A 24894-nucleotide genomic window follows, 5' to 3' on the forward strand; every position below is an offset into this window, starting at 1 on the left:
CTTGTACTACTGGTAAAAATGTACTTTATTTGCCTTTATGTTCATAAAGTTTGGTCATTGATGCATCTTCATTTAATAAATATTTAGTAATAAGAATAGAAATGTGAACTTTTGTAAGATTTTAAAAACACATGTACATTTGAGGAAAACATATATTAACTGTAATGTTGTGTGTTTTCTTTATAATAGAGCAACCATGGTCTGTTTTATAAATTGTGAGTGGTAGAAATAATTGTGTGATAAAAACATCGCAGTAAACTTTACAGCTACTCCTGATATTTGATACTTACTGTTTTGTTACAGACAGAAAGTATTTTAGTGTCAGTCAGGATACTGAATTTGAAGTAAACCAGAAAGATGATGTAAACAATTTTTTTATTCATAACGACTTCGAAAATATGAATTGCACGACTTCTGTAGCCAGTACCACCACTTTTAGCAGAATGGACCATTCTCACCAGGATCAGACATTTGATTCACCATACATACTTTCTGGTGAGAAGTACTTTCTGTAGGTAGACATTATAAAATTAAGTTAATTAAGTAGGTGTGTAATCAATTTGATTTGGCCAAACTATTCTATATTGTATTCCCAAATTGACTTGTTTGATATAATTCTGTATTTATTTTATATTCAAATCAGGTATATATACCTCTTAAATAATATAAGCCTAATCTCTTTCTCTGCCAACAACCACATAACCTTTGAAGCTGAAAGGCCTTGATGCAATGGATCACAGTCAAAATTATACACTCTTCCACCTTTCGTGTAACTTACTGTACAAGTGCCAGGGAAACTACACAAATTCAGCCTTCCTCTCACAAGCCAGGATTTTATCATTGACATTGATGCTGTAAACTTTGATGCTTCATTTGTTTTGCTCATAGATTCTTTAACTCTTTTCATTGTGGGTATTTTGGCGTACAGTATTACAGAGGCAAGTACACGTAACTTAGGAATAAAATAAATTTCTGGCAGGTATTTAACTCTGAAATGTATTACCACACACCTTCCCACAACCACAACTTAATGTGTTATAACTGTGCAGTTGCAAAAAAGTGAAATATGAAATATGGCAGGAAAACTGAACGTGTAGCTCTGGCATTTGTGAAGTAAGTCATATGGAAAGTGGAAGAATGGATAACTTTGAGTAAGATGACATATGCATTTCATCAAGGACATTCAGAATCAAAGTTCTGTGGTAGCTGACCAAAAGGCTTAACAAGAAAGGCTTACAGTATTTAGAAGGTAACTACTTGGACATCAGTTTCATTTAAAATTGTAAAAATTAAATAAAATTACATACAGAAAAATGTTGTTTTCTTGATAAAGGAAGTGATGATACTTTTTTTCTTTTTAGGTTCTCAGACAGAAGGAACTCCAGCTTTACAAGAGCTGAAGACTATGTTGCAGAGACAGTTGGAGTATTATTTCTCAAGGTAAGTGGAATAGTACTCAACTCTTGGAAAAAGAAATTTTCCATTTTCACTTGTTGAGGAATATAATTTTATGATTTATTCTGTCATTTGTACAAGAAATTTTATTGCTTAACATTTGCTTCACCACTGAAAAACAAGTGTCCCTGTACCAGGATTTAATGTTTTATATTCATGAATTTGTACCATAGAAGATGACTATGTGGAAAGATTGTTAACAGAAGTTAAAATATGTTCAATTAAATTGTTTGATTAAATAATTTTAAAAAAAATTCTCAGAAAATGAAGCCTTTACTGAATGTAAAATTTTTTGGTTTATGTATACTTTGAAATAAAAGAAAAGTACAATATTGAAGAAGGAATTATGATTACTGGTTAAAATTTTAAACTTTTTGCCCAGATTTACTAGTTTTTTATTACTGTAATGTTTTCAAACTGATTTTTGTCACTTATTTCATGTCTAGTTTAAAGTAATCTTTTTTGGGAACATTTAAGGTCTAATTTTTGCTGAAAAGAGTGAAGTTTGAGAGAGTTTTCTAAGTTGTTAACAGATTAATAATTACAGCTTTGGGTTTTGTATTATAATGCAGCTGTTTGTTGTTACTGAGGTTGTTAGTTTATACAACAAATGATAAATGTTTTGAAACTCATGTTAATGTACATATTTTGTAGGCACACATTCAAAAACTGTACAGTTTATAAAGAGTTAATAAATGGTTTCACAAGCAAGTACAAGAATGCTGTAAGAGAAATATGGTTTTGAACTTGCATAGTTGGCAGGCTTTATTATTCTTTATAGTTAAACTGCATAGACATCTTGATTTATATTTTTCTTTTAAGTAGTGATTATTTCAAGTTTTAATTTACATTTATTTGGTTTTTATCTTTAAATGTAAATAAGTTTTTGGGAATTTAATGAAAATCAAGTATGGTTTGCTATTATGTTTTTAACAGTTTTCCTATTTCTTCAGGCTGTTTTATGAAAGGATTGTTTAGTTCAAAGTAATGTCAGTGGGTGATTTCTTTTATCTCTCTCGCTTTCCATTAATGGATGTGTGTGTGTGTATATATATATATATATATATATATATATATGTGTGTGTGTGTGTGTGTTTGTATCAACATATCATTCAATTGCATTACAGAGAAAACCTGGCTCATGATACTTTTCTCGTGTCACAAATGGATAGCGATCAGTATGTCCCAATCATAACTGTTGCTAACTTTAATCAAGTGAGGCGTCTCACAAAGGACTTGAAACTTATTGTGGATGTGTTGAGAGGTGGGTTCTTTATAAGAGTATCTATTTATAATAATAAGACTTTTGTTTATTACACCTTTCTTAAAACCTGTTTGCAAAACAACTGAAACTAACTTTTACAAAATTTTTAAAATTATGATAAATCTTTTAAAGATGTAGATTATTAATCAATCTAAAGTTATATAAGAGAATATTATCTGTAATTTATTAAATGAACATTAAGAAATAATTCATAAAGTAATTATACTTTTTATTGTCTAATTTTCTTGTTCATATCAGATGTTTCCTGATTTAAATGTCTTAAGAGTTATTTCAGTGAAAACATTATTTTTTTTACTTTTCTAAAATATATTGGCTTTAGTATTTTTATGTTAGCACATTGTTTTTTTGTTTTTTCTCAGCATAAGTAATTTTTTTTATTACATTGTATTAGAGTGATCCATTAGAATCCTACATAAACTGTTTTGTTTAGAGTTAAATATTTCTAGATACCTTTTCACACTGGATGATCAACATTTGTTACCTTTATGTAGAAGACTGTTGTTTCTTGTCTCATAGACTTGCTCACATAAAAGCACACCAAATAAGAAGTATTACTCCTTGAATTCTTTGACAACAAATAATATTCCTTGTTCTACTTAATATCTACTTTACATGTATATTGTGAAGGTAGTTCCAAGTTAGTGTTTATTGATGGAGTTTTGGTTAGGTGAGTTCAATTCTCTCAAGAGCTTGGACATAAAATATAAATTCACTCATTCAGCTGTGACATGCGAAAGTGAAATTGGTTTGAACCTATGAGATTGTAATTCAAAGAAAAACTTCTAAATCAGTTTTTGTTATACACTCGTGATTAAAAGATGTGGGAGATATATTTGATTTTTAATTATTATGAAGCTTTTTATCTTATAATGAAGTAAAGCATTGTTAGATATGTACAAAGCTTTAGTTCTATAATATCTTGCATGGTCATCATTCAATATGTTAATGAATTAGCTTAAAACCTTTACTTTGAAAAAAAAAGTCATTTAAGTTTAAGTGCAGAATACAGTGCTATGAAAAATATTACTTTTTATTGTGACCTCATGAAAAACTCATTAAACTACTATAATTAAAGCAAGCTATAAATAAGTTTCACATTTTGAAAACTAGAATCACCAAATGTAGAAGTTGATGAAGCTGGTGAGAAGGTTCGTCCAAATTACAAATGCTGTGTTTTGATTCTTCGTGAAATACCTGAAAATACTGCAATTAAGGTAATGCATGTGATAAAATGATTTAAGGCTATCTTTACTTGATCCACATAACTCTTAAAAAATTGTTCAGAATTTGGAATGCTTAAAACTACCTTCGGACTACTTAATTTTATTTCATAAGCTCATGCATATATGCTTATTAAAAATATAGAAATTTTAAAATAATTATGAATTTGTTATACATTAATGTACGTAACTAACCCATTCACTATGGGTTACAGGTCAAAGGCCATGTCATCGCATTACTTGACTTGCATTCGAAATTTTATTGAACTACTGTTTCATGAATTTATCAATTTGTAATTATAATTCAAACTTTAATATTATATATATTAGTTAATTTCTTAATTTAAAAATAAGTAGTAAAAGAACAATCTAAATATAGATTTTAGTGAGTAACGTGGTACATTTAATGCAACATTGTTTAAAATTAGATGTTTGTGATGTCAAAATATTAAGTTCATAATTTTGTACAAATTAGAAACTCAAATTACTAATATTGACAAGCTAGAATATAAAATAATAACCTCATCTTTTTATTTTGTTGACATGTGTCTTATGTACTGAATCAAACATGGTGGCCCCATTCAACTTTTTCAATTTTGTGAAATGGTCCCTCATATACTCTTACTGCAGTGTATGATATGTGAATAACCAATCAACAGCTTAGAATGTCCCCCTTAGTGGTTTAATCTTTGTAAAGGCTACCGTATCCTTTTGATCCAAGACATTAATGATGTAGGTTGTGTCTTTAGTCTGCTCAAAGTTTCATATTTTTTAAAACTTAAATATATCTTAGTTACTAAGCTTAATAAATTATAGTGGAATTCCATCAGTGTAGCTACTTATGACTTAAAATCTTACTGAAAACAAACATTTTAAACATATTTAGGAGGTTCTTGAGATTACACAAATAATATTTGAGATTTTGGGGGCAAAGAGTAGTTTTTTTTTCACAACCTGAAATCACTTTGCACTCAGATTAGTAACAAAAAAGACTATTTTCACAAACAAATCTGTAATAAAATATTTCATTAAAAATGTGATTTTTTTGTTTATAATATACTTGTAATCTTTACTAAAAGTTTACTAAATTTTGTGAAGATACACATGCTGTATCAAAAGTTATAATGCAAATACATAATGTCTATAAATATGTAGATGAATTTGTGTAAATATACTGAGCCTGTAATGAAAGGGTTAATTATTACATGAAGCTGTCAGTTGTTACTTGAAATAAATATTTTCCAATATGACACCTTACTTTCACTCGTATATTAGCTTTTTTTTTTTATTGTTATCACCCTCTATATGCTCAATTTTCATTCACCACTTGCCTTCATACTTCCACATGCTTTGCCATTATACTGTTGTACTGTAGCATGCAACAACCCTCCACCAATAGCAGTACAACACACACTAGTGCAGCTGACACCCTGTATGCTGTAGAACCTATTCTTCATTTCTTGATTTAGCACTCAATCATTTGGTTGCATCTCTTGCCACTCTTCGTCTCATTTTTGCAATATTTTTAAATCTAATTTGTATTTCAATTTTTTGCAATTCATTATAAATTAAATTTCTTTTGTGAATTTTTCTTTTCCAAACCATAGTTTTGCAATCAAGGAGGTTCACTTGCAGTGTGTAATCCACTTGTTTTATTGTGAGGAATTCATGAGTTAATGCTACTACAACTGCTATCTATGTCACTGTGGCTTGTGGTTTATTGTTATTGGCTGAAAAGGTTTTGATCTTCATCCATCAGAAGTTGGAATCTTTCATGCAGTCTTAGGATTCTTCTGAACCTTAAACCAGTTTTCCCCTGCCTTAAGGATGCTGGACAGGATAATGAAGATTTGGACAGTCTTTTGTTTTTTTGTCCCTTTTCTATGCAGTCTTGACAACACCTGTTGATATGCCCCAACATTTATCTACTTTTCTGAACTTGGTGACACAGGAATATTATGTTTTGTATTTTTCTGCTGTGTCTTGTAACTCTTTTTCCATTTACACAACTCCCTTTCAACAATTTGGTTTGTTTTTTTTCCAATCTTCTGATATTTGGGTCCATGTTGATCAGTTATGTTTGTGGATCAGGATGCCTCTAAGTCTCATGGGTTGGCTTATCACTGCTCTACAGATCTTTTCCTTGACTTTCAGCAGTTGGATTCATTAATCCCTGTTTATAGTGTGGACTCTGAGACATCAGTTACTTTTTCACAAGCTCAATTCTCCTGCCTTTGTTTTATCCTCATAACTCTCCATTGCTTCCTCTCTTAAAGCTATCCATCATTCCCTTGAGGGATTTTCAGTGGATATACCTTTTCCCTCTTTTTCACCATGTTGGTGCATCTGTTTTCACCAGACCTTTCCCTTCACACTTAACTCCTTGGTTTTTAGGATATTTTGCCCATGTATGTCTTCCCCCTCCTTAATGTATTCATGTATGTATTCATAATTCTCAGTCATTACTGTTGAGATGGAGTGTTCCACAGTACTGTTTTTAGGTTCATCCTTACGGTGTATTGCATCATAAGTATTCCCATTCTAGACCGTACACTCATGTACTAGCACGAGTAAAGTAGGGAAGAAATGGTTGCTTATCCCTGACTAGATTAAGGTTTGGGCTGCTTCTAAAAATAAACTTCTGTGGTCATCCATTGCACTTTCTTCAGTGTTAGTCCTCTGGACTTCTCAAAACTCTTCCCTTCCACCTTCAATTGGAGTATGTGAGTCTTTGCCACTTATGTGTTTTTAGCAGCTGGGGTGGTGAATAATGGAGGTTTCTGCCTGTGTGGGCTCAGTTCTACTCAGTTGAGAGTAGGGTAGTGGTGTTCTGCCACTGTAGATGGAATCTACTCTCCTTCTACCATGGACCTGATGAATAATTTCAGACGTTGAGTGGTTTTTAACCATTTGAAGCCAGCATATGCATCTTGTTTCTACTGATACATGTATGTCAGTTTCTGTATGTGCTGGTTGGAGGTGGACTTTGTAAACATATGGTTGAGCTGGGATTCTCCTTTTAGTGTGGACTGGATGATATGTTCCCAATGCTGCATCATTTCTAACTGGAGTTGACTTTCCACATTGAATTTCACCTCCACACTATTGCCAGAGATGTTGGATTTCCAGGTTACTGGTGTTGGTTGTGTACTAGGTCTGCACTTATGTTTCGGCTTGGGTTCTCAGAACAGAAGTCTCCTTTCCCTTCTTACTCTTGGGCTTGAGTACTTGGGCTTGAACTGTCCTCCTGTTGTGTCCTGGACAACCCATTCCCAGTACCACAACTGTTGGACTGGAATTAATCCACCAATTACAATCCAACGTGTCTAGGTTGCCTGTGTGATTATTACATATGCTCAATTATCTGCCTATTTGGTGATATATTAATTCATTTTGCGTTAGAAATGTAGTTGGTTCAGATGTGGTGCAGTCTCCCATGTATGTTTCCTCTGTGACCTCTTCTTTGAGGTGTCACATTCCATGGGTTCTCTTCATATGCTCTTTGGAGGGTGCTCTTCTTGGTAATTTTGCACTAGTCTTTCTTCTACATCAGATTCTAGCTGTTATGTGAGAGGATATAAGGTATTGTATTGAAAATTATAATTTTCATATGCTGACAATGGTATTTCTTGTAGCTATTATTCTTCTCTTACACTTCCTACCTTTCTTCCTCTGTGCTGTAGAACCCAATCTTTATTTGATACTTCTTTGGTGCCTAATCTCAACATGTAGATTGGGTTCTACAACATAAAGGAAGTCAGCTGCAACAGGAGGGTTGTTACATAGTTATTTACATGCTACAGCACAGCAGTACCATGTCAGAATATGTGGAGGTAAGTGAAAGTATCAAGGCTAGTGATGAGCAAAAACTGCACATATATGTGGGCAGTGATAATCAAGAAAACCAATTATATGAGATGTAAATATCAATCAGTAATACATTTTCAATGTAGGAAAATAATTTTGCTTGTATATTTAAGAAACACTACAATCAAGATCAAAATTCCAAATTTTCACCAAAAGGTGTGAGAGGCCACAGTTTTAGATAGAAGTACATGAACAGTACACTTTCACACTTTTCGTTTTGCCAAATCTATTTGTTTTGTTTATTTCTCAGGGTTAGCTCTTATAATAAACAAATGTACTTTGACTCAGTTAATCAGTACTACATAAAATTATACCTGTTTTTCTTTAACCATTAAAATTCTCAAAAAAGTTTGATAAAAAAAACTTGTGATTTCTTGGAAAAAACACCCTTTTTAAAAGTCACTGATTTATAATACTCCAACATTATTTATAAGAAGAAAACAAATTTAAATTTTTGGAATGCTACAAAAAAAAGTATTTAGAATAATAAAGATCTACACTTTAATGAATTTATTTAATTTGTAAGGATAGATATTAAGTCTAGAATATCATAATTTATTTCAAATCAGTTGTTAAAATGATTATTACAAATAACTGTTGTAAAAATAAAGATGAATATTGCAAGTCTGTCATGCTATAAAAGAAGCAGCATTTAGGTTATACTGAAACTAATTTCTTATTTTCCTAATATTATTGCAGTAGATTTATTATGAATAAATGTAGATTGTTTAATGTATCTATTATATTATGAGAATCTTAATTTCAAACTTTATTTTTTTATTTTTTGAATTAATCCTTATGCTGTGTGTTATGCATTCACAGGATATTGAGGCTTTATTTAGTGGCACAGAGTGTCCTAAGTTTGCAAAGTGCGAGTTTGTCCACAATGATAGCTGGTATGTAACATTTGATTCTGATGAAGATGTACAAAAGGCGTATCGCTATCTTAGGGAGGAGGTCCGCACTTTTCAGGGTAAACCAATCATGGTGAGTTGAGTACTATTTATATGATCTGTAGATGCTTATGCATGGTTTTTAAACATTTGTAAACAAATATTTTAGAAAAAATTCTCATGTCATATAATTATTTCCTAATGATTATGAAGTTACTATACTTTCCTGTGTTTGATAAGTGAAGTTAGAATTTGTTGCATTTAAAACAAATTCATTTGTGTATTTGTAAAACAAAATTACCAAAATACCAGTGATCCATTAAAGAATCTTGGAAACGAGAGTTTTAAACATCAATTTACATTTGGCAGCTTGCCAATCATGCAAAAACAAAATTTTTTGAAATTCATATTTTGGTTAGAAAATTGTGATGTAAAAATACAGTTCAAAATGTTTTAATCAAATAATCTGTAATTGAAACTTTTAATAAAAGTAAGTTAAATATAAGACTTGTATATTAAGTTTGAAAGTGTTTAAACTGTTTAAACCTTGACAAGAGCTTTTAGAAAAATAATGCATTTAATTTTTTTTTCTGTTATTTCTGATAAAAATTCATTGTTCAATTTAATTAATTGCACTCATCCTCTGAATAGTTTGTATGCAGGGTGATTTTCATTTTGAGTACACAAATATTTCATTATCTTTTCACATTTCATTTGCGTAATATCCAGAACCCCCTAAATGGTAATTTTTTATATTTTATTTTCCAATTTGTCTACCATGTTACTTTAGCTATTATCATCATCATACAGTGCAATGGTTGCTTAAACTAAAGAAATAGAAATATATACAAACCTTTTAATAATTTATTGAATAATCTTAAAACATTTTCTTTGAGTCATATGAATAGTTTTGTCTTTACCTTTTCATTTGTAATTTATTTTATTTTAATTTTATTTTATTTTAAAATGTTTTATTTTACTTTCCTGTGCGTTACTCTTGATGATTTATATTAACACATCAAAGTGGACCTGTAAGCAACAGAATGGTATGAATGGCAAAGATAGCACAGCCTTGTGCAAAATCTTTTTATACATGCATAGTAATAAAGTTTTGCAGGAGGAGGAAAAGTTTGGATTATTTTATGAAAATTAAACCTTTCAAATGTGAATTTTGAAACAAATAATGTGTATTTAAAATATGAAAGTAAAACCTGAATACATTTTGACTATCTCTTTAATTCTAAGATATTTAAATAAGAAACAGCTAAATACTATCATGAATGAAGCAGCTAATAATAGTACAAGTAGTTACATCTATCCAAGAATGACAACTTGGCACCAATTTCAAAATAACTGTTATTAGATTATAGTGCAAAATGAGCTTTTAATGAATAAAAACATGCCAGTGTTGAACGTTCGTGTAATTTTTAAAACTATTATAAAACTATAATTAGACTATAATAGGTGGGTGTGGCTCCTGTCAGGGGTTGACAAAATTTTTCTTGTTTCAATTGCAGTACAGCAAAATGCTTTGAACCATATGTGTCAAAAGGACAAGTAAGCGACATTTTCATCTAGACTTTCATGAACTTGACTATTGCCTTATATTTCAAGCTATGCTTCACCAAATTTTGACATTATTTATACCTTGTATATAATGTGATACAAACCTGAAAAATACTATTGCTTCCAATATCTCTTTTGAAATAAAATTTTGGACTATAATATACTTGAATTATAATAATTTCATTAAAATATGTTGATAGTAAGGTAGTTTAAGTATTCAATATAACTAAGTGACATGACTAGAAAGGAGTTGAAAAATATGTCATTGTTGAAGGGTTAATTCTGAGGTTGTTATGAAAACATTTGGAAGTTTAAAGAATGATAAACTTCCTGGGCTAGATAATATTTACCCAAAGGTTTTGGTTGAAGGAGGTTGTTGATTGAATATTGCAACAAAATCTCCTGTCCCCCACTACTGCTTTCGTCTTCTGTTTTGTTTCTTATACTTCCAGTGCTACAGTAATAATTTGGTTGCTATTAAAACTGCTTCATTTCTACCTTATATTTTTTCCACATCTTATTTTTTCTTCATTATTCTAATTCTCACCACTGTCTAGTCCTTGTTTAAAGCTGCTTTTACAGTTGAATTAATAACCCTAGCAAACAAATCAACATCTAGTCTGTTGAAATGTAAACAATCAGTTTTACAAAGCACAAGTTTCTCATTAAATTATATCAAAAATTCAACCAACCAATGTTTTTATCTTTACATATTAACACTATTTCAATGGATCTTTCTATGTTCAAGGATAAATAGGCATGTCATCAGATTTGTAGAATTTCATTCAATATTTTATTGGTCAACTCTCATGAATGTGTGTCAATAAGTATGGTACCAAATTGAAGATTATAATTCAAATTTTAGTACTATACATTAGTTAACTTCTTATTCTGAAAGTGAATATTAAATAAAAATTCATAACTTGATTTTTGTGTGCCACATGATATGTTGAATGCAACTATGATCCAAGTAACATGTTTGTGATGTTCAAATACAAAGTCTAGCATTTATTTCAAATTAGAAACTCAAATATCAGATCATTACAACCTAGATATTATGTTTAGCAAATCAACCAAACTGGTCCAGCTCACTTTTTCCATTTCTGTAAATACTTGCTTATGTACACCTACATCTGTGCAACTATTTTGTATGTAAAACTAATTAAAAGCTCAGAATGTCCCCCATGTGGTTTTCTCAGCTTCTGCAAAGTGTTTGAGGGATTTTTTTTTTTTTTCATGGTAAAATTGAAGCAGAAAGGTAAGAGAATTTGGAGCTAAATATATTGCATTTTCTTAGACCCAAATACAGCCTAGCTACTAAGCATGGTAAATTAAAATGGAATTCTGTGGTTTTAATACTTTATAATTTTTTGTTAATTCAAAATCTACAAAATTTTGTGAAGATATACCTATGATATTAAAAGTTATAGCATGAAAATTATGACAAGCACAAAATGGTTTTGAGGATAGTCGATGCAATCAGGCCCATAGCGGGAGAAATTAACATGAGTCTTATATTCAACTGTAATGACCTAAGTATAATTTCATCCAACAATTAAGTCTTTGCAGTATTCCTGGTAGAATTAAGCTATTATAGCTCTTTTCTTTGAATGCTTTTATCAGTGGCTTGTACTTCTCTAGCCTTTCACTACATCTTATATGTGCAATACAGAGATTGCATCAGTGCTAGCACCCTTAACTATCCCACTTACCTTCCCAATTATTTCCTTTCCTCCTGACCTTGAATAACATAACCTAATTCTTTTCTCTCTTTTTGCACCACAGACTATTCCACCCATGTTCTGTACTAAAGAATTAAATACAATAATTTGTTTGTTTCATTCCCTTTCCTATCTACAACTACACTAGTTTCTCATCTGGACAAGCCAGTGGCTAAAATCTGTTAATTTAAAAAATATATATATTGTAGAAAAAAGAACACATCAGGTACCTTGAATAAACTTCAAATTAAAACAACTCTCCAAGTATGAAAAGAAAAGTTAGCCCATTGTATTTAATCAAAATAATAAATATATACATTGATGTGTTGCTATATGGTGACCAGTGTCTGTTATGACTTTTAATTTTTTTCTAATCGCTAACAATTTTTTTTTATTTTACATTTTGATCGTTAATTTTGCTATCATGCTCAGAGAAGTACTGAGAGGGACTGTTTTTGTGTTTGTAGTGGACCTTTTTGATAAGAAAGGTTGGTGATCTGTCTGCTTATCTGGAGTATCCCATTGGGACTTGAATGCTTTAACCCTTTCCCCTACTGTTGCATTTCATCTCTCTTCAACTAGAGCAGGACATATATGCAAATAACATACAGTAACTCTGAGAGCTCCTCACAAAATCTCAAAATTTTGTTGAAGTTTATAAGTATTTTGTACATAAAGAATGACATCATTTTAATTATGCCTTTCTAGTAAAAATATTATTTATCTACTGTAACTATTTGCACTTAAACTGTTAAAATAGTTTGAGGGTCAGGTAATTTTTCATTTTAAGTATAGAATACATTTCTTTATCTTGTAGTTTCCTTAGAATTTTCCAAATTAATATTAAGGTGTTTTGGTAAATATCTTATTTTTTATTTTACCTACCACATCACTAACTTTAGCTATTATTGTCAACATGAAATGAAATTATTAAAATTAAAATTTTTTATAGAATATTTTTAAATATATTGCTTTGGCTACATTTATAATTTCATGTCTTTTCCTCTTATAGTTAATGTCCAATGTTTTATTTTCCTTTCTTGTCCTTTATCTTTTTTTTTCCCATCTAAACATAAGTCAATGTTGCTTTTGGAACATAATTATAGTATCTTTAGTAGAGATGCATTAGCCTTAAGCAAAATTATTTTCTGCAAGTGCCTTGAGAACTGACATAAAGTGTGTTATGTATTAAAAAAAGTTTAAATCTTTCAATTATGCATTTTAAGACATTACTACTATATAATTAACTAAAATATAAAAGTAATAATTAAATACAGTTTAAACTGCATCTCTAACTAATATATTTTTGTAAGAAACAACCAAGTGATATGGTCAGTCAAACAGCCAACAATACTACAGTTTGTTGCATGTATTTTGTGACCATAGTTGCACACTACTTTCATAATAACCATTATTAGATAATAATGTAAAATGAGCTCTTTCATATAGTCTAGATGTACATCTACACAACTACCATTGTATTATTGAAAATAGAGAGTTCCAAAGTAGAAAATTTTCATAGCTTGTTGGTCACATAACAATACATCTGAAGTTTTAAGTAGCTTTATAAAGGTTTGATTTGAAGTAAAGGACTTAAAAGGTAGTTAACATAAAACTTTTAATCATAATAAACACATTGCTCCACACAGTGGTAATAAAGGAGTTTAAATTTTGAATGTGACACAATAATTTGTGCAGAAAAGTGTTTAATTCTTTCCACACGTGCTCAGTGAAATTTGCTAACTGCATGATCAATTTGTACTTGTTCAAAATTGTTTTAGTTTTGATATTACTAACTTTTAATATAGTATGTGTATCTTCAGAAAATTTGGCAACGTTTTTCATTCTGCTTATTCCTGTAACACTTTTAGCTTACTTACCTCTTCCCTTTTTGCATTCAAGACAAAAAAAATATATCATGGTTGAGACAAGATGTTGTCTCCCACAGGTGTGCCGTAATAAAGCTCCTGCCATTGGACATTATGCTTTGTGAAATTTCCCTTTGGGTCCATTCTGAAAGGAATTCAACTATTTTTAGTTTTGCTTAGGCCCCTCCACGAATTTAACATGGAAATCTAGTTATTGTGTGGGAAGGTCAGGTTTGGTTTAAGAAACTACACTTCTGATAGATATCTGCATACATTTCCACCTGTTCTCCATATATTTTTTTTCCTGCTTCCTCTAAGAATGAAGTGTTTTGTCTCTTTTAGTGCAGATGTTTAAGTTATTGTTATATTAGACAAATAAAAGCATATGGTTTTGAAAACTGACATGAAAGCTGAGGATATGTGGTTAGGGTATATATTTATTGTGGGTTGTAAAAATGTATTTATCTCCCACTACAGCTGTAAATCGGACCTTGGAATTTATTGTAGATTACATCTAGGATAAGTCAATATAATTGATATAATACTGTAGCTATAGAAACTAAAACAAAACATATAATGTAGATGCATTACATGACATAGAAATGAAGATTGAGAACATATTTAAATATTTTATTTTGAAATTAAGAAATTAAAACCCTTGATAATAGAAAAATATGAATTATAACCTACACTCTGATATTGATTTTATTGACCCATATTTATAATAGTTATTTAGTTAGATTTATAATGTAACTGTGTGAAAATAGAAAAGTGACATTTATAGAAGAGACATGTCTGGGTTTAGAGGGTTAATCAATACAAACTAGAAATGTGATTAAACGTATGTCTATGTTTGTTGATTAACAGTTTCTTTTATTAACAAGCTTAATGTCACTTATATGGAGTTTAGTGTTAGATAATCTTTGTGATCACGAATAGAAAAAGTGCATGGATTTTTATCATCTGGGATTTAGAACAGCTGTTATGAAGTAATCAATTTGTTAAATGATTGTATAGGCTACTAACCAATGACATCATTTGATATCTGATCACTACAGTCTTTCTTTAAATAATTATTAATTTGATATGTTTTAATGCTATTACTAAAAAAAATGAGCAATGTATCCAGTTAGCTTCAAACATTTTTCTTTTGAAACTTTTATAAGATTATCATTTTGTTGCAGTATTTACAGGAAGAAGCAATTTGATGGAAATAATTTGTGTGTGTGTGTGTTTTGAGGACCTATTGCATTGTTCTTTCCTTCAGTACATTGTCTCAGAAGAATCTAACTCTATTTCAAATTTATTAACAAAATTAAAAGTAAAAATGGTTCTCTGATTTTATAGGCAAGAATCAAGGCCAAACCAATCACACGGGCACCACTTATCCCACATTATAAGAATGGCTTGAGATATCAAAACCCTATAATTCCTTCTGTTAGTGGTCAGCAAGAGCCTGCCACACCTATTCAACAGCAGCAGCAGCAGTGGACAGAACAAACACAACAAGGGTTACCTTATACCAATGAACCTTCTGTTCCTTATGGCAACCAACAGGTTAGTCTATCATCTTCAGAATATGACCCCAAATTGGTTTTAAACCATTTAAATAAAAAGTAATGTAAAATGAAACAGAAACTGTTAATTTTTTAAAAATTAACCCATGGTCAGCATTTTTGTGCACTTCAATGTTGGTAGAATATAAAATAGGTAAATGGGCATATAAAACTGTTCTCAAAAATCTTTTATATATATAAATGAATTACAAACATTGATATATATGTTTTTATGGATATAAGGGTTGAAAGTAAGGTGTAAACATTTTGTTTTTATGATAATTATAAAAAGTATTTATATTTCTAAGTTTCTTAAAGAATTGAAAGGAATGTGAGTGAAGTTTCTACTAGAAAATTTTAGTTAATGGTAGGCAGCCTAAGTATGTTAGTTAAAAGAAAATTGCATTGTTAACAATGATCTCCATGAAGTTGTGGCTGAACATGTTAGTAACGAAAGTTGTATGAAGATTCTTGTTAAAGCAAGCTAATTAAAGTCTTGTTGAAGTTTTTGGTAGCAGTAGGTTAAAAGAAGGTATATATGAAAATCTTTGTAAATATAGATTGAATAAAGTTTTTCCTGAAAATATTAAATAAAATAGTAATTTTTGAAGAGTTATATATTGTATAGAAAAAAACATTTCAAGGCCCAAAGATTAGCATTTTAGTTTTGTGCTTGTTTTAAAATTTGTTCATTTGTATGTGTGTGCAAGATCTCCTAATATGTTTTATAACTGCACACTTGTAGGCTTGGCTTTAAGTGTTTGTACTAGATGTTCTGTTGTAAAATGTTTTTTTTTTTACAAGCTGTAAAATAATTTCTTTCCCATTAGGTCTTCCCTCCATTTTATCCTCCTACAATGCTTCAAGCTTGTGCTCCTGCAACACCATCAACATTTGAATTTGGAACAGTAAGTAGGAAAAGTTTTTTTTTCTAATTGTTAGTATTCTGACATGACACTAACTGTGTACCTGAATATTTTCTTGACAAATGCTCAAGGACTTTAGAATTGTAATATTTCATTTTTTTAGACCTGAAAAATTAATCTGCTTTACAACACAACTGTTTGTTCTTTTGGGTATTTGCCTATAATTTTAGATAGTTGTAGAGGAGGCAGCAGTTAAAACTTGCAGACTAGGATAAGTTTTGATTCCTATTTGATAAAGGCAGTCTTTCAAACTGTAATCTTCAGTTGATAATTTAAAATTGAATTAGTAATTGCATCCAAAGATTATTCATCTATTCTTTTCTTGAAGTAAACATTCTACAGTTGTATCAAATATACAAGAGAATATGTTTAAAGATTACTTTCATGTGTCTTGTAGATATTCTTGATGAATGGCTTGCCTCCACAAGCAGTTTTCAAGTCTCTGAATGGAAATGGGCATCATGGATTACATGTTTCTCCAGGAAGGTACATAAACTGTTGTTTTCATATTAATTTGCCATCACCTTTACCAAATGTTTTTTCTATCACTTTCAGTTTTTTAGTCACAAAATTGTAAAATAATTTATACATTGGTGAATTGTTAAGACTTGTAGGGGTTAGTATTTCTTTATTGTTGTAATTAAATATATATTAGCAAATTTTATATATATACATTTATTTATATTCATAATTTCAGAAGTCACATTCTGAACTTTTAAAGGAGATGATGTAGGACATAAATTTTACATTTGTTAACTATATTGAAAAATTTGAATTACAAAAAAACTAGTTATTGCAAATAACATTATTATTAACTTGTATGCCTTAAAGGATGAGAGTACAATGCAGGCAGAGCACTTTCAAAAGAACACATTTTTCTGTAACTCTTTCTGGATCTGTGAATATATTTAAGGTGTTGAAAAACATCTGCATATCAATTTTTAACCTTCAACTAAAAGTAACGAATCTAATGCTGTTTGAACACTTTTTAATTCAAAAATATTTTACAATAGCTATGCTGTAACGTTTATTTAATATAATTCACAAGCAAAAATTTAAAACAAATGTTCATGTTTTTATTTCTGTGCAGCTCTGAAGGAGTCTTGCCTGTAAAAATTATACTTGTCTGTTTCTTTTCTAAACATTGGAGAGAAAGGCTTTAAATGCAGTGAAAAATCATCTTGTGATTATACTAATTACTTGATTTTCAAGCATTCATCTTGTCTTTCTGCTTAGTTTTTTATATACTAGTCTTGGTTGTCATAGTTTTTGATGTCACAGTGAGTGATTTGATCATTATTAATGAGAGACAGCTTTTGAAATAGCTATAAAGAAAGTTTAAATATAATTTGATAGAGCAAGAAATATTTTCAGATCATAGTAGGGAAGGTAAAGTTTCTGGTTAAATGGGAAAAGTACTAGCTTAAATTCTTATAGCATCCAGTAGGAATTTCTGGAGACTTGGGAAAAATAACACAATTGTTTTTTTGTGTAGTTTCTATAGACATTCTTTTCATTTATGAAACTTTTGCATATTATTGTATCTAATAGAAAAGTATATGAATTTTATCTTATGAGGTTTGGTTAGTGTGGTAGGTACTGACTACTAAAATTTTTTTGTTGAATGTTATATTTATGTTTACTGTGTTCAAACTTACCTGAGGAAACTGGCTGGTTAAGTATTATAATATATATGAAATAGAAACTTTACTGTTGTAATTAATACTAAAATAAGTTTTCATAATTCAATTTTTACAAGATCATTGTATGATTATTGCATATTTGAAAGATTAAAATAAAATGGTAACTATGTGGTTAATAGTTAATTATGTTCATTTACAAGTTAGGAGATGGTCATATTTTATCATAAAAAGTTTAAGTGCTTTTCATATGTTTTTCTTTAAGGAGTCACAAACCTCAGATATATCGGAACCAACACAAACACAACTCATTAGGCTTAGAACAGAAGGAAGCCATTCCATTTGTGCCAAGTCCTCCACATGGAGCTGCTCCAATGTTGAACCGTGGGATCAGTGGATTTGGTTATCTTCCATACCCTTATGGCAACCCTTATGGTCTAGGAATGGATATGCAAGACTTCTTTTCATATTCTAAGCGGTACTCACACCATAACAAGCAAGGATTAGGGAATTTGAATCCTTCCTCTTCAAATTATGGTGCAAAAATGTCAAATAGGTCTTCAAGTGGAATCAAAGAATCCATAGATCCCAAAATAACAAACCAAACTAAGTCTTCAGCTGATCTCCAAGGAAAAGATTCATTAGCAAAGCAACAAAGGTATGTGCTGTGTTCATTTACTTACTTACCTAATATTTATTTAGTAAGTTGACAGCTTACAAGGATGAGGAAAGGGTACTTTAAACAAGTGTCAGAAATAACAGGGGCAAATTACTTTTTTCCATGAACTCGTTCTGTAGGACTGATGCACTATTTGAGCCAGTTAGTTAATTTTCATGCAAAAGTAGAGTAATTGCTGTACTAAAAATATACAAGCAGATTTTTGCATCATGGTTCCTTATGCTGTCACCAAATATAATGAAAGATGCAATAATTAGGGCCATAATTCTGTTTTAAAGTCTTCATTGCTGCAAATTATTTTCACTCAATACTATTGAACATTTTTTTCTATTTCATCTGTAATACTGTTTTTTAGAATACTTACAGACCTCTTGGGGTCTGTAGACCATATATTGAGAATGTAGGTGTAAATGTATCATTTCAAAGTGATATCTTTGTTAAAATTTGAAGTTTATTTAATTGTTTGTATGTATGTGTGTGTGTGTGTGTGTGTGTGTGTTCTTAGTTTAAATACACAAGATTTAGTTTAGTATTGTTTTTCTTCCCTTTATTACATATTATAGTTAAATTTCATAGTATTATAATGTACAGGTTAGACAAAGTGAGTTAAAGTTTTGATTTGTTATTGAGTGTTTGTATATTTCTACTTTGTTAATGTTTATGTAGTGAAATACATTATTATAATTTTTCTCATTTTCATAACAGATTAAGTTTCAGGTTGTTTGTGGCTTACACTCAGCAGTTGGGAAACCAAAACAGTTAAATGTTACTTGTTTGGATTTACCTTTTCAGAAACCATCCTAGGAGAAAAAGAAAAGAGGAAATGAACACAAAATCTGTAAGTTGCAGTTCTTTTCTGTGTTTGTAATTTCTTTAATTACGTTGACAAAAGTTCTACAATATATGTGTATATAGTAAAAGATTAATTCAGCATGGTAGTTAACTGGTAGTAATGTTAACTGTTCTTAAAGAATTATATTATTTATAAAATGTTTAACATGTGAACTGTGTGAAACATATGCAACATTATACCATATGCTAAACATGGTTTGTAATTATTGCACCACACATACAATGTTATACTGTGCACTAAGCATGGTCAGTAATTGTTGTACTGCAAATTCAGTGTTATACCTTGTGCTAAACACAGTCTGTAGTTGTTGTATCACACATGTAATGTTTTATCATGAATGTGTTAGACATATCAAACATAGTAAATGCTAGAGTAAATATATATATATATATATTTCGTAGTGATGGCAGATATATCAGTTTACAAATTGTATAGAGTTACAGTAATGTGAATTTCCTAGGTGCATCTGTCTTAATATTGAGGTTGTAAAATATATTACAAAACATGACTTTAAAGTAACTATATTGTCATTGTTTGACAGAATTTGGATATAATTTGATTCAACATTTTTTGATATTTTAAATATTCTATAGAATAGTAATGTTTTGTGATTGTGTTTTTATTATTGTAGAAATTGAACAATATTTGTGAACTTTAAACTTTAAATTCTTCTAAGAAAAACTAATAGTAATAACAAAAAACACAAATTCAGTGTTAGAATACTACTCAAAGTTAGTGTCTTCTTTAACTTTAAATAGGTTTATCATTAAAACCTAAAATGAATTATGAAATTTATCAAAAATTACAATAATAAATATTGCTATAAATGTAAAAAAATGGAAATAAAAAGGTTTCAATTTCCTACCTACTGATTCTGCCTTTTGTAGTGTAATGCAAAATATTTCAACGATGTATATTAATTTTTAAAAGTCATGGAATAGTATGACTTGGCTGTGGTTTCGCTAGATAGTGGATAGGGACAGTGGGAATCTCGTTAATCCATTCATGCGCGTCACTAATAGATGACGAGGCATTTGGCTACCTTAAGAGAGTCATAGTCAAAATCTTACAATACTGTCTAATGTGTCACCATAACATATTTTTTTTAAGAAAATGTTTTTTGTAAATCCACAAAATTGCTATTTTTGTAAACCATTCATCCACTTTTATATATTTCAAAGATGCTTGTAATTTTCATCTGTATGATGATTAAAAAAATTCATCTCTTTATACAAACTTATCAGAGAAAATTTATAAAAAAAACAATTACATAAGGTAAAATGCATGATCTGTGGTAAGCTTGCATACAGGAGATTTTTTTTTTTACTCATCATGTGGGAAATAATCATGATATTTGGTGAGTTTGTAGAAAGGAAATATTTGTCTTTATTCAACACACAGAAGGATATTCATGATCTTTTGTGATTATACAAGGATGAGAGCATATGCTTTCTAGTCCTTTCTTTTACCAGTGTTGGTGGTCTGTGTGATCATTGTTGCTCTACAGTGCATTTCTACTACAGGACGCATTTGTCCAATATATAGGTTCTTACTTTCTTTTAAAAGTCCATCAACCATGAATTAACATTAACTTCCAAAGATGAATTTGATAGAGTAGTAGATACAAAAGTTAATGAGAGAGATCTGTAAATGGGGTAGACTGAATTCTCATCTGTAATTTGCATTTTGCAAAAAGAACTGGCATTCTCATTTAGACATGTGGCAGAATTTTTGCCTTATTGGCATTCATTCTGCATGTAAATGGTATTTCTTTGCAAGTGTAATAGAGTCAACATTAAGTGAAATTATCTGTTTCTTCAAAATTATAATATTTATTGCTTTGAATGTTATAAGAACAAAAGAGAAGATCTTCACATCGGAAAGTACTCTAGTTGAGCCTACAAGAAGAGTTTAATTTTAGATTTTGTTATTTACATTTTTAAACTGACACACTTCAAGTGAATTACCACAGAGATGGCTTGGGACAGAGTAACTGCAATTGCAGATTGTTACCCTAAATTATAAATAACCTTTTGTGGTAATTATGATAGTTGACATAATCTGGTTTGGGTTACTTTTTAAGTGTTGTATTAACAGGACTGTTCAAGTTTAGGTTCTTGCAACCTAAAATTTTACTGTTTATTGTAGTTACAATAACAGTAAGATGCAAGACAATGTTGTTTCGCTAACATACTGATTTGACTGTTTACGTAGTCTCCTTGTATTTAAACAGGAACCCAGAGGAGGAAGTAATGGCTCTAAAGGTCCTGACAGTAAAGATATCAAACCTGATTCAGCTAAGTTTGATCTAGAACCTGCTTCTTTCCCTCCTCTTCCAGGCTCACAAGTAAGACTTCTGTTTGTGCAGTGTTTTCAAATAATAATGCTGCTGTTGTAATTAATTGTAAGTTTTTAAAAACATCTAATATGCCAATGAACATGGTAAATTTCAACCCATTACTTAGTTCCATTGCAAAATGACTGTATTGAAAATAATCATAACACTTTTTTCATATCCAGTCAATATTTTAAACTTATTTTACAATGTTTAAAACAGGTAATTAATAAGTAATAATACTTACTGAGATGACTTTTTGTATCTTACCTATAGATTTTATTATTTAGATGGTGTCAAGAAATTCATTCATTCGTTCTGTTTTCAACTGTTATCATAAAATTGCATTCACCAAGCAAATAGCACTAGCCTCTTGTTTTCTTCAAAATTGTAAAAATAGATGGCATTGTACAATAGTAGTATTAGTAAGAATAACCAAAGTTTTGAATACTTTTTTGAGGGAACATGCATCCATGGAAATCAACTTTCATGTTTTTATTTCATAATTTCATATTGTTATGGTATTAAAATAAACAAACTTTGAAACTTTTCATTCATTATTGTTGTAACTGTCAGTTCACAAGGAAAAGATACAAGTCTAATTTCTTGAGGTTTTGCAATATGTATATTGAAGTTTATGTTTATAGGTATAAACTCTGCTTCATGTGTGTACTCTTAACCCTCACTACAGGCAGGTGTGCATGTGTTACTTCTTAAAGAGTTGCATTCATACTTTAATTAAACAACTTTATAATCATGATACACAAATAAACTCAGCATAAAATTTGATATTATATAAATTTTAAGTTCTTAATTTTATAATAGTGTTTTAAAAATCCTTGACTGTCTCCTAATATGAGAATTGTGACATTTGCTAAGAACCCTCTCTTTCTAATTTATATTCCACCTCTTCAAGAAGTATGAAGTTTAATGTAAATTACTCATTATTATGTTTTTACAGCTTTCAGTTGCTTTTTATTACAAAGCTATAAACAGAAAATTGAACTTCTCTTGGTATACCTATCTATAACATTCTCTTTCAGAAATAGCCAGTAGTTCTGTTTGACATTTAATACTACATTATTTTTAACCAATAGAAATCTATCAAATGACTTATTAAATCATGTTTGTACAGAGATTTGTTTATTTCATTTCCAATTCAAACTTCATTCTCACAGGAAATGCAATGATGAACTTGGTTGAATTTTTAATGGGTCTTACAGCATGCTTAGAAAGCAAAAACAATTAGGATAGATATAGGATATTGTCTGTTTTTTACAGATGGTTAATTTTTGTTCTTAAGTGCATTATTTAAGCAAAAATCAAATGTACTAGTACCATTAGTACTAAAAAAAACAACAAGGTTAAGTTCCATTGACAGTGAACAGCAAAAAAAGGAGGCCTGAGTAAATATTCCTCGTTTTACATATCTACTCTTTATTAATTCAGTTAATTGAAAGGGAATTAATCATCTGATTGACTAATACTTGGAAAAAAGTTTATAAATTCATCATTTCTACACTTAGTGTTTAGAGACATCTAAAAACTGTACTGTGTTTATACATTTATTACTGTTGTTTACTTATTGCAATAAAAATACATGCTCAGTAAACTTCCCTGGTTGTGCTTCAGATTTTGTGTTAAAAAAAAGGAGTGGCTATCATTTTTTGAAAATTTTAATAATTAGGGAAACACTAAAGAAAGTTAATGCTTGATGAGGATATTTTGTGGTAAGTGAAAAGTTTTGACAGCAAATAGATGACATTTTATGTTAATCAGTTATGTGTAATACATCTTACAATTTCCTTTTTACATCTCTACACATGAATATTTTTAACAGGTTTTACTTGATTACTGAAGTTGTGTTTTTAAAACTTTCAGGACTCTGCTGTTTCTGATTCTGATTTGTTTGAAAGTCGACTTTCAGATGTAGTTAAAGGTACATCGAAGCTCTCCAGTGGTGACAGCAGAATCCAAGTAGAGGGAGTATCTGACCAGACATCTGCTGTTATAGAAGATAGTCACAGCTTAGCAAATGGAGATCTAAGTCAAGCGATACTAACTCCACCAGCTTCTCCTGTCATGTAATGATCTTAATTATTAATCTTAAGATGGTGTTTTGTGATCTGCTCAGTTTTTATTTCATTCAACACAAATATTATTGTATTTGTGATAGAATTTGTTGAAAAGTGTAAGATGAAAAAGATTTGAAAGAACAAGTCTTATTTATGATGTTCTGTCATCTTGCTTTTTAATACAAACAATGTTTAGAATTTATCAATATTATAGTTCTTCCCAAAGCTTTTATCATGATACCATGGCTTTTACCTTTTACTGTTAATCAAATTTTTCATATTTGTAGGCTGAAGAGGTAAACATTTTATGTGTATTAAAAGAAAAGCATTGATTAAAGTTTGAATATTAATTTTTTTTTTTCAGTAAAAAGAAACTAAGTCAGGCCATTATTGTCAAATTGAAAGAAAAGTGTTACAGTATAGATGAAAATTCTTATTACTTCAAAAACGTATTACAAAAACTAAATACTTTTCTTTTTTTCCACCTGACTTTTGTTGTGAAGCTTATAGCAACTCCAAGTTGCATATATTCATGGTAACTCCTTGGTTCTCAGGCACACTGATATTCGTAAGGTAGTACATGTATCTCAAAATACAGGTTCCAGAAATGAACCTAGGCATCAAAGAAGATATAAGCACACAAGGATACACATGAAACAATACCTTTATTTATATAAATAGAAATTATATATGCAGGTTCCTGGCTTAATGGTTGACTTCTAGTTCATTATGTAACTGTACTAGATGTTGAGGTGAGGATTCGGATTCGGAAAATGTCTGCACTGTACAAGAACCAAAACAAAAATATTGAAATACCACAAATTCAAATCAAACCAGAGTCTTAATGAGGTATTCCACAACATTTAGATTCCATTCAATTGTTGTTCTAAATCACATATACAAAAGATAAAACTTTTAAATCCATATTAATTCAAGGGAGCAAATTCAGAAGTAC

At 30.0% G+C, this 24894-nt stretch overlaps 1 protein-coding gene across 2 annotated transcripts in view; it reads left to right on the top strand.

Annotated features, from left to right (window-relative positions):
• LOC143258685 (uncharacterized) overlaps nucleotides 1-24894 on the top strand; it is an 81763-nt gene that overhangs the window by 40228 nt on the left and 16641 nt on the right. For both annotated transcript variants that reach the window (XM_076518099.1, XM_076518100.1), the window contains exons 4-15: nucleotides 304-495; nucleotides 1362-1440; nucleotides 2583-2719; nucleotides 3851-3954; nucleotides 8650-8814; nucleotides 15223-15432; nucleotides 16262-16339; nucleotides 16755-16843; nucleotides 18263-18655; nucleotides 19469-19514; nucleotides 21763-21876; nucleotides 23746-23948. In XM_076518099.1, coding sequence (XP_076374214.1) covers nucleotides 304-495; nucleotides 1362-1440; nucleotides 2583-2719; nucleotides 3851-3954; nucleotides 8650-8814; nucleotides 15223-15432; nucleotides 16262-16339; nucleotides 16755-16843; nucleotides 18263-18655; nucleotides 19469-19514; nucleotides 21763-21876; nucleotides 23746-23948 — 1810 coding nt within the window. The remainder of the gene's footprint in view (nucleotides 1-303; nucleotides 496-1361; nucleotides 1441-2582; nucleotides 2720-3850; nucleotides 3955-8649; nucleotides 8815-15222; nucleotides 15433-16261; nucleotides 16340-16754; nucleotides 16844-18262; nucleotides 18656-19468; nucleotides 19515-21762; nucleotides 21877-23745; nucleotides 23949-24894) is intronic.

The sequence above is a fragment of the Tachypleus tridentatus genome, chromosome 8 (genome assembly GCF_004210375.1).
Source record: "Tachypleus tridentatus isolate NWPU-2018 chromosome 8, ASM421037v1, whole genome shotgun sequence".
Lineage (NCBI taxonomy): Eukaryota > Metazoa > Arthropoda > Merostomata > Xiphosura > Limulidae > Tachypleus > Tachypleus tridentatus.